We start from the raw sequence: 11,280 nt of genomic DNA, 5'->3' as shown, positions 1-11,280 counted from the left end.
GTAGCAACACAAAGCCTTTACTACATGACACAATCAAAAATCAAAGAGCGCATTTAATATATATGCAGTCATCTAAATGACTGCTTAGACTCACACAGTGAGGAAACAAGGATCCATTCACTCACCTCTAAAACAAATGATCACCAAGCACATGTAGTATGAATATATGCTACGATGGAGTTACTTTTTCAAAAAGTGACGTCATACTCCCAAACACCGTACAAACTTTAGTCTAGTCGCTACCTAGCGCCCAACCTGAGTTCTTAGATAGCTTGCCATCATGGCGCTATACGAGTCCTCGCATCTGGCTAACAAAGACAGGTTAATCTCAACACAGGGGGAACTATCCGAAATTGGTCTCTAGCTAATAGACCTTATCTTGGTTCCAACCAAGGCAAAATATGGTGGGTATATCTGATTCTTTTTATCAGACTATATCACTGGTCCAACCTATATATCTTACTACCCATCCGTCTCATCTTCGCTCGCTATTTCAAGTGCCGAAGGCGATTGCTCGTGTGAGTGAGCCAATCTAACCTGCTGACATCAATCTTTAAATTCTGTATGTGTTGTTTAATAAACAATTGTCCAAATTGCAACAATAATAAGCTAATATTAAGTGCACAAATGACATAAATATTCCAAAAATCTGAAAGAAGTGATTCATGAAATTAATAAATAAAACACATCTATCATTATCTACGCAGTCCTAAAGCCTTATCATGAGTCTCAAAAGTCCTCTTAGCAAAGGGCTTAGACAAAGGGCATACAACTATACGACTCGTAGCTATGTGTTTTATAATTATTTCTTTTTGCGCAACAATATCTTTGACCCGACTAGGCATAGATACATACTCTGGAAGCAAAGAATATAATAAGCAGTCCATTAGAGATATGTTAATATCCTCTTGACTGCTTGTCAACAATCACGACCAAGATTGGACCAATAACTGCTTATAAGCTGCCAATGGTACTTGAATAGGGCAAGTGGGCCATCAGTTCCAATTCTTTAGGAGTTTTAGGTTCCATGTTAAACCCCTAAGGCCCCGTTCCAGAAACCTTCTTAAAAAATAAGTAGTTTATTTCACATTTTCAAACTCAAAAAAAAAAAGTAAACGAAAAATATTTTTTTAATTTTTTTTTTGCATCGTATAAAAGATCTCATCGAGATCTTCTAAACAAGATTCATATTGCATATTTTTAGATTTCAATAAGTTCATAATTTTTGAGTTTGAAATTGCCTTCTTAAAAAATAAGGACTTATTTTTGGTTCCGGAACGGAGCCTAAGTCTCGCCTTTAACAATAGAAGTATCTATGAGTTTATAGCTTTGTCTTCGGAATCGTTCTAAAAATATTCTTCAAGAAAGAATCTTCCTAGAAAGATCCCTTAAGATCTGAACTCTAAGCACATAGCTTGCTTCGCTTATTCATTCATCTCATAAGTGAAAGATAACCACAACTGTGTGGCAACTATCATCTCCTAGTTATTCCAGCCAACTAAAATGTCATCAACATAGAATGACAATATCAAGAAACTATTTTTGGACCATCTCATCATATGCACGCAATGGCCTTCATCGATCATCGTAAACCCAAATGGCTCGATGAAATCTCAGGTACTGCCTGGATGATTGTTTTAGGCCATAGATAGACCGTTGGAGCTTGCAAACTCTGCGCTCCTAGCCTATTGCCTTAATGTCCATCTAAAATAGTTCTAAGGCTAGAATAAGTTCGCCACTAGACGAGTCTTATTGCTCAGTATGGGACCATCTGCTTCGCGTTTGATCTTAAGAACTCATTTGTTCTTAATGATCTTGCGTCCAAGCGAAAGATCAACCAAGTCCCAGACAAAGTTTATCTTCATAAACTCCATTTCATCTTACATTGCAGCTATTCATTCCTTCATAGCAGACGATAAAGGAGTTTCTCCCACTGTTATGGGCTCTCTTTTATCTTCAAGAGTAATCATGACAAAACTCTCCCTCAATCTCAAACAGACGAAGAAGGATTATTCAATGTTTGCTTCTATGCCTAAGAGGATCTTGAGAATCCATATCTATTAGATCTAATCCATAATTAAGCAAGTCGCTCCCACTATCCCTAGGAGGTAGGAGAATTTTTTCTTCATTCTCAACTGGACAATTTGGTGCGCCTCTTGTTGGATTCTCCATCTCATAGAGTTCTACATCTCTACTAACCACTCATCTGTTAGGAAAATCCTCCTCGAGGAATCCACATCTCGTGACTCCATTTCAGCCACAAATGTCTAACAGATAGACTGTAATGGAACAAATGCCCTTATGATTTTCTGAATGATTTTCTAATTGTTTTTCTTGTTGGGCAATGGTCACAAATGACAAATGGGTAGGTTGACTTAACAAATCTTCCTTTTGCCCAATGTGACCTAATTTTCAATGCCATTTAAAAGAATCAACATCAACAGAAAATGTAACAAAGCAAATAGAAACACTAGCAATATTATTAAAAGTAAAATTAATAACATCTAGTATTATCAAACCATCCAAAAACCATAATGAATTGTACTCAAATCAATCCTCACTTAGCTACTCTCAAACAAAAATAAAAACTTAGACCCATCATGCTAGTGACTAATAACAAGTTTCGTCAAATTCTTGGAGCATAAAGTACTTCATGAAAAAATAAAGTGCGCCCATGTCGCATGTCCAGCTTTCCAACGCCCAGCACTAACACACTAGACTTGTTTCTCATGAAAACTCTTTGGCCTCCAACTGGAACTCAGTGATACTCTACAAACCTTTCTTGTTTCTTCGCTAATTGGTTGGTTGCTCTTGAATCTACAACCCACGAATGAGGAGAATAAGCAACTAAACCTTAACATATTCCAAAACAGTCAACACGAGAAACAAAAAATATGGTGTACCTTCTTAGGCTCAGTGCACTCACGAGCAAAGTGTTCCAACTTGTCACAGTAAAAGCATGCCTTTCTGGCCTTGTTTTTGTCACCACTCTTCTTCTTGCCTCTATTGCGCTTAAAAGAACCAGCGCTAATAGGGTTAAGGCCTATAGCAACTCCTTTCTTAAGGGCGCGTTTAGCCTTCCTTCGCTGGTACCCAGACCTACAAGGGACAGTCTCAACTATGATGCATGAACCATTTGGCTCAGCTGCCTCTTGGCGCTTAGCCTTCATGTCCTCTAATTTATGTTCATCATCATATTTTAAGTTCGAGACCATCTTAGTCGAGATGTCAATATCATATTTCTATTTGATAGCTTCCCATAACTTATGAGCAGTCTCATAATACTCAAACTCACATATCAAATCATTGTGCATGCTGCGTACCATAGTAAGTCGCGCATATTGATCTTTCTTGTACCATTTTTCAAAGGCCTCAAGATCACAAAGATATTGTGGTGAGTCACTAAGTTTTGGCTCAACCATCTCATGGTCGAGGGTCTCCAAGACCTCTAGCTCATTGAGAAAAAATTGGATCTCATAGCGCCAAACATTATAATTGTCACTTTTCAATTTTTCAACCTGGGTCAAATCAGCTACAACTTTCTTAGCTTCCATTTCAACTCTATCAAAGAAATGCGCATGAGATTATTAATAACAACACAACACAGAATTATTTTGCAGCAAGAATCTAAATTAGAAAATAATTGTAACGCCTCGAATTTCGGAACATTAATAAAAACATTTAAAAGACAATTTTTTCAATTTAAAATTTATGGATTTAATACATCACTGTTTCAAAAGTAGATGTCATCATATCACAACCATATCGAATTAAGTTTAAGTAGCCAAATTTGACCAAATATTACAATTCCCCAAACAAACTTTGAAGCTTCCAAAATAAAGTTGATTTAAATTAAATTAGAGCTATTACGCATACGGAAACCAAGGTTCTTCGGCTCCCTCCTCAGCAGCATTGACTCCAGTCGAATTGTACGACACTTCTGTTCTGTCTTCGGCACCTGGCATTTGAGTTACTAGGGTAACATTGTATCGTGAGCGATGATGCTCAATAGCCAAAACCTACCCGAAACCCATAACTTACACATAACAAGATAAGGAAAGCAATGCAAATAATAAATGGCGCTTCATTTCAATTACTACTCCTTAACTTATGTGAAATCTAGGATCTCACCTTGAGATCCGTCCAACCCTTAACCTCCAGCATAAGGCAACCCAGTATGATTCAGACTGCTCCTTGTTGTGTCCTGCTGATAGCTACCAAATTATTTACTCGGATTTACAGTCGATGCAACCATGCAAGGAAGGAACCAAACCTGTTCTCGCAGCCAATCATCACTGTGCCCTACCTAGGGTTACGTTTCTCAAACAATCTGGGCCCTTGTTAGCACCCATGAACACAAGACTAAGCCCCTGTTAGCACCCATCTTAACACGAGACTGGGCCCTTGTTAGCACACATCTTAAAATTGTAACGACCTGGATTTTTGCCCTATTTTTTTTCGAATAAAGAAATTATTATTTTTAATTAAATAGTCTATAGTAATCGATTAATTATTTAAAAGTATAATTAGATTAAACTATAACTTAGATTAATTTTTAGTGATAAAAATTAGTTTAGCTTATACATTATTAATTGGAGTTTTTAAATAATGATCTTCAAACCTCAGTCCATGTAAGTATTCATCCTGAGCATTTTGAACAGTTATATTTTCATCCTCACTTTTTTCTAATTCCAAAAGTGCCCTTATATAGCATTGATTTTTGGGATCAAAACATAACCCAACAATCCCCGTAGATTCAATCCAATCCCGAAATCTATCCCGAAAATCTCTCCTAATTTTTAGAGATAATATGTTCTTTGTACTTTGTACAGCTCATTCAATCACAAAAATCTCTTCCGAAATTCTCACCACCACATCCCCAAATCATACAAAACCATTTTCATCCCAAAACCATTTTTGATCAAAATCTTGGTTTGAAATGGAAATACCCCCACCAATCGAGACCACTGCTGCCGCCCAACTCATCCGGCCCACCGTGGCCGATCAACCAAATCATTGCCGACCATGTCACAATCGGATGGCCACAACCGCCGAGGCAGCGGAACCGGCAGCGCTCGACAGATGCGTGAGGCGGAGAAGTTGGCGGTGGATGGAACGGCCTGAGGCAGAGGAGATTGGAGGTGGATGGAACGGTCTGAGTGATTTGTACCGCCACCATGGCCTGAGTGATTTGTTCGGCCTGAGTAATTTGGAGGTGGAGGATATTTTTTTTACATAGGTACTTGAAATATTTGTAGTATTCACCATGAAATTGCTGGGTTTAATTATCATGGCAAATTATTTATAGCATTGACCATGAAATTGCAGGTTCTAATTTTCATGGCAAATTATTTGGGGCGTTCACCATGAAATCATTGCAAAAAATGCCCACCATTTTGCATGCATTATTGTTCATCGATTCATGGTGTATCACGTATAAGCATTGGGGGTTTTGATTTTCATGGCAAATTATTTGTAGCATTCACCATGAATTAATAGAGATTTGCTAAATTATTTCGTATCATTCACGAACAAGCATTCGTCGCCGGAGGATTCTGTTGGAAATTCCGACGATTTTGCTTGAATTGGTGATTTTGTTCCAATTTCATGGCGCATCACATACAAGAGTTGAGAATTTTAATTTTTATGGCAAATTATTTGTAACATTCACCATGAAATTGGTGAGTTTAATTTTTATGACAAATTATTTGTAGCATTCACCATGAAATTAGGGGTTCTAATTTTTCATGGCAAATTATTTGTAAAATTCACCATGAAATCATTGCCGTTTGTGGCAAATTATCTGTAGTATTCATCATAAACTTACAAGAGTTAAATGATGGTCATCCGAATCCTTTTAATTAGGAATCAAGAGAAACGGCAATAATAGGGATTTGGTAATCTACATGGAAACATTGAAATTTTGAAATCCTCCTACTAATTCTCACTTAATTGCAGGACTGACCGGTTCCCTTTAATTTAGGGATAAAGAAATCAATATATGTACATATATATACTAAAGGATAGTAAGGGTATTTCACACATTAGAAGGATGAAAACATAACTATTCAAAAAGCTCAGGATGAATACTTACATGGGCTGAGGTTTGAGGATCGTTATTTAAGTCTCCCTTATTAATTAGCTTGTAACTATATATAAGTGTGTCTATATATCTGCAAAATAGATATTAGTAACCATCTCTCACCTATCTCTCCCTCTATCTCTATCTTTTCACTTATCCACTCTCCTTCAAACTCTTCCTAAACTATATCTCTCTCTCCTCTCGCATTCTACCACCTCCATACTTATCCTTAAAACCCCACTCCTCTCTCACAATACAACACTCCTAGTCCACTGCAAAAACAGAAACAAGAAAATAGGGATCACACCATTTCGTTTTTCGTCCATATCACATACCTCTATTCATGGCCTTTTTCTTCCTTGTTGATGTCGTTTTTAGGCTTGAGTTTCTTCACAAATGTTGTAGAGGGGGTTGAGAGCTTCGATTTCAACCCAAGAATCGCCCAAAATGGTCAAAAATTGATAGAGTTATTGCCATTCAAAGTTTGATAAAATTCTCGTATTCTAATTTTCAGGCAAATTCAGCGACCCTTCTAAACTTTCATTTTTCTCCTACTTAGATTGATTTTCGGGCTTAGACTTCTTCACGAAAGTTGTAGAGCGTTTCAAGATCTTCGCGTTAGACACAAGAATCATTCAAAACGGCAGATGTTTGGTCAAGTTATTCCAGCCCTAAGTTACTGCTAGAATACCGATCTTTCGCCGCCAAACAAAAACCCACTGGACTCCACCAAATCATTTTGTTCGGATTAAAGGTAGTATAATCACTACTCTATTTCCTCCTAAGTATATTAATGTACTAAGATGCTAGTTTTTATGGTTAGAATCGAAAAAAATCGAAATTGGAATCGAATGAATGAAACCCAAGTTTTCCGAAAACTAACTGTTCACTATTCATAGGCGTGGTTACTATTCACAATCTTGGTACTGTTCATACGAGTTGGCTTTTAAAAAAATGACACCTAAATTACAGCTTTCCCCTTTGTCTATTTAAGGTACTTCGATAACATATTAAAATTAGCCCCTGAAATTTATTAAGATTATGTTTCAGCCCTAATTGTTAATAATATATTTTGGACAGTAATATCCTAGATTAGTCAATGTCCTCATTTTTAATCAAATGAGTTATGAAAGCTACTAAATTACTATTTTACCTAGTCTAGAAAAGAGAACCAAGTAAATAGGGTTTGCCAATGTATAAAATTGCACTTTTAGATTTTTATACTATAAGTTAGATTTTTATACTGTAAGTTACTGTAATGGATTCAAATTATGTGGCTCAATAATTATACTTGAGACCTAAAAGGGTACCCTAGTATATTATCAAAGCTAAGCCTACGAAATTGCTAATGGCACCTTTGAAATTAATAAAAACTATAACTAATTTACTTGTTCAACAAATCTTAAGGGCATTGGCCCAATCATAAAACTCTATGTGTTTTACTTACTCGCACCATAACAATTGTCATGCTTGGTTTTATATTGAAATGTATTTTGTTTATTGATAATGCTATTATGGATTTCTTATTGTTGTACTTGCTAGATTGGATTTGGATTCATGGGTGGTTTCGAGTAGTGAACTCATAGACGTGGATAAGTTAAGGATAAAATGGTAAAGTTGATTGAGAATGTTGGGTGCCGGTAATGGATCCTGGTACAGTAAAGTACCTTTAGTTGAGTTGGGAAACGATAAAGGACCCCGAGTATGGTAAAGTACTCAGAGTGTGTGGAGGACAGTAAAGGACTCCGGGTACAGGATTTGGGATACGGTAAAGGATCCTAAATACGGTACAATACCCAATGTGTGTGTGGATGACGGTAAAGGACTCCGGGTACAGTATTTTGGGAAACAGTAAAGGATCCCTGAATACGGTACAGTACCCAGTGTGTAGATCAGGGGTATGGTAAAGTATCCAGTGTGTAGAGTTGGGAGACGATAAAGGATCCTAGCAATAAGATATTGCGACCCCTAATGCTGAGTTGTCATGGTGAGCTGTTTCATTATTACGGTTGCAGGCGAATCTAGACTGAGTACATAATTTGGTAGTATTCGCTTAAAACCCTAGTGCAGGACAAATAAATGGAGAGTTATTCCATGGGATGGTCAAAGTTGGTGGATGTGGGAGAAAAGAATCTCGTGGAGCGAATCCTTAGATTTCATGTAAGTTAATGGATAGTAAAGAAAAAGACGATGTGCTATTATTTTATACCATCTGTATATTATCAATAGTTATATTGTTGAACTACTAATTGTAGAGTAAGGGTTGGTAGGGTTAGGATTATTCTACTGGGTGAATTAACACTCACGGACACGTTTGTATCCTGGTAAATCGGTTGCTTTGGCGATCAATTTGCCAAAGGGTGCAGGATATCAGGAGACCGAAGAACAGGATACTCTACAAGTTAATCAGTACCAGGGTGAGGACCTCCCAGCTAAAGAAGGGGAGTTTGTCGAGTTTTGGATGTCTTACCCTTAGAAGCTCTATTAGTTTGAAATACTGTTATTTGAATTTCTAAAGATGTTATCACATTAGTCAAATTTTGTTTTATTTTTGGGGTTGTAAGACAATTAAGAAATTTTGACTTTAGTATTTGAGATTTTCGCTGCTAAACTCTGTTTAATAAAATTTCATTTCTTAAATCGGTCTTATGAATTATTAAATCCATTAAAATGGATTTAATTAACGTGTTCGAAAATTGGGGCGTTACAAAAATCATAACTCAATCACCTTCCGATTTATCCTTTACTTATTAACGTTTATGTGATCTGTGGGCACATGCCCCAAAATTTTCAATTTTCGTCTTAAAAATCGGGAGCGCCCTTTTTGGGAAGCGCAGCGAAACGCTTACAATTCAGAGTCGCCACTCGGGTTTTGTGGTGAAGCACCCAAGGAACCGAACTTGAAACACTTGCTACATGTTTGATTTGAAAAAGGCTTGTAGACTGGACCGTCGTCACCTTCAATATCTGAGGTTCGGGAGCCAGGTTATGAGAGGGGAAGGGTTTTATGGCACCCCTCTCGCCCGATCCGAAAATCGGTCTCTATTCAAGCATTTTGTAAAATATTTACATTTTTCTCTCAATAATCGTTTTTTTTGCTAGCTAGGGCGAGGGAACAGTTATAGGGGAGTAAAACTATAACAAGTTGCATTTATGTGACAAAAGATGGCGTATATTTGATCTAAACAGGTATAATAGATTGAGAACAAGCACCTGTGAGTATTTTTAAACAAACTGGAGCACGCTGTCCCAGAATGAAGCACGCAAAGGGAGACTATATGCACTGGCTGGGCCATTGCATATAGGGACTACTTGCGGGCGCCATCGGTGTACTGGCGTGCACCGGAATATCTAAACTCACAGCTTTTTTTCTTAACCCTCTGGGTTCTAGAAGGACCAGTGCACACTCAGGATAAACCACGCAGTTAGTATAGCAGAATAAATGCAGTTACAGGCATCAGAGATGGCTTTAGAGTAGTAAAATAAACAGAACGCCCCATAAATAGTGTGGGGTACATAAACGGAGGCCAAGACTCGAATGTCATGCAAGGGCCAGCCACTGGACCCATTGAAATTGTCATACGTCGGTCCAAAGACCCCGTACGCCAGTTACACTATGTGGTCAGTGCTTGGCTTTGCATGATCTGGGTTCTGGAACATGACCAGAAGGATCCCAGAGGCCCTCTAAAATAGAAATAACAGATAAGCAACTACACAGCTCTAAGATACAGAAAAATAGTAAACTGGTTCTTAGCATGCATAAAGGTGATAAGATGGAAGAAAAACAGAAAGATTGATGATCATTGATCCCCACGCCAGTGGTGCACATACAACCATTACTGGCGTACGACTTGTTAGTACTGGCGTGCGCCATTGCTCATTTCATACGGCTGTTAATATTTTGCCAGCTTGAGGCCAGGATTGGTATTGATTACCAACCTGGACCTCACTAGCTCCCCTCAGGGCTCAGAACAGAAAGGATCACAAAGGTGGTCTACCTTTGGTTTGAGTTGATGATGGGTTTGAGCTTGGAACTTGAGGCTTGATGGATGGATGGTGAATGTTTAGGAGTGAGGGATGTGGGAAGGACTCTCTTGCTTACTCTTCCAAAAGGGTGGTAGAGAAAAGAAAGCAAGAAATCCAAGAAGGAGAAGAAAAGAAACTTGGAGAGTCTTAATGTGTGTAACCTTTTGCAAATGAATGCAAAGGGGTGTATTTATAGCCAAAGGGGTAACTGAGAGAGGAGTAATCAGTTGGGTTAAGGGGCTAGTTGAGTTAGGAAGGGAGCCTCCCATGCATTAAATGCATGAGACTAGGTGATGAGAGATGTAGGAGAGAATGGGGAACGCCTCTGCAGAGTATAATCATCAAGGAACTGTAGACTACGTCAGGGTAGCCACAAAAGTCCCGAGCACGTGGTTGAATAGTGATGTTTGACTGACTTTTGACTGGCGTGCGCTGATATTGTACCTGCGTGCGCCGATGGCAATTGAGTCAACGGCCGATGACTGACACGTGGCAGTTGACCGGCGCACGCCATCACAATACTGGCGTAAGCAATTATGGTTTTGCCGAAACCATTTGGTTCTGGCTTGAAGGGTCTTGGACAAGGCTCGACATTGGTTTGAATGAGGTTCAGGACGCCCAAAGCTCAAACACACCATTAGGCTCGGAGTGTTATTGATCGTAATCATCATTGGGGAATCAAAATCCGTAAGTAAACTATTCTGAACAGTCCAAAATAGGGTGTCTACATGATCCTCTAATCGTATACCACCCCGTGAATCTCAGTCCGTTCTAAGTTCTCGCAAGGCGATAACATTTATCAAGACAAGTAACAATAACAGTAATGGATGTCATTGACAATGATACTGACAAATACAAAAATTATAATTGAACCTTTGTTAACTAATAGAAAGAAATCACCGTAACAGTAACTCATCCTTTAACGGAAATTTGTTAACTAATATACTAGTAAAATATTAAGCATAAAAAGGGAGGATATCAAGGCTAGTAATGGCCGTACTAAAAGGAACAGAGGACATATTTCCATTTCATCAATCCTGTCTAATTTCACAATTCCTAAGTGAGCATTTCAAAAGACCCTTAGACATGGAATTAGCTAGCATTACGAGACATAATTTTTTTGGAACTCGAATAATCTGACCATTCTTTTATTTATCATACATGGTTCTCTT

General features: G+C 38.1%; 1 protein-coding gene across 1 annotated transcript; it reads right to left on the bottom strand.

Annotated features, from left to right (window-relative positions):
• Positions 1–2,556: 2,556 nt before the first annotated feature.
• LOC131301540 (uncharacterized) lies at positions 2,557–3,605 on the bottom strand. The gene is made up of 3 exons (XM_058327895.1): positions 3,324–3,605; positions 2,904–3,175; positions 2,557–2,817 (listed from the first exon to the last, which is right to left on the bottom strand). Exons 1-3 carry the CDS (start codon positions 3,358–3,360, stop codon positions 2,794–2,796), a joined length of 333 nt encoding a protein of 110 aa, XP_058183878.1. The 5' UTR covers positions 3,361–3,605; the 3' UTR covers positions 2,557–2,793.
• Between the last annotated feature and the right edge of the window lie 7,675 nt (positions 3,606–11,280).

The sequence above is a fragment of the Rhododendron vialii genome, chromosome 9a (assembly GCF_030253575.1).
Source record: "Rhododendron vialii isolate Sample 1 chromosome 9a, ASM3025357v1".
NCBI lineage: Eukaryota > Viridiplantae > Streptophyta > Magnoliopsida > Ericales > Ericaceae > Rhododendron > Rhododendron vialii.
This window is presented reverse-complemented; position numbering and strand designations above follow the sequence as displayed.

Coding starts and splice junctions, on each gene's coding strand:
- LOC131301540 (XM_058327895.1), bottom strand. CDS start 3,360: ATGGTACAAGAAAGATCAATATGCGCGACTTACTATG. Junction 3,176..3,323: donor AATATGCGCGACTTACTATG/GTACGCAGCATG, acceptor AACATAAATTAG/AGGACATGAAGGCTAAGCGC. Junction 2,818..2,903: donor AGTGCACTGAGCCTAAGAAG/GTACACCATATT, acceptor CGTGGGTTGTAG/ATTCAAGAGCAACCAACCAA.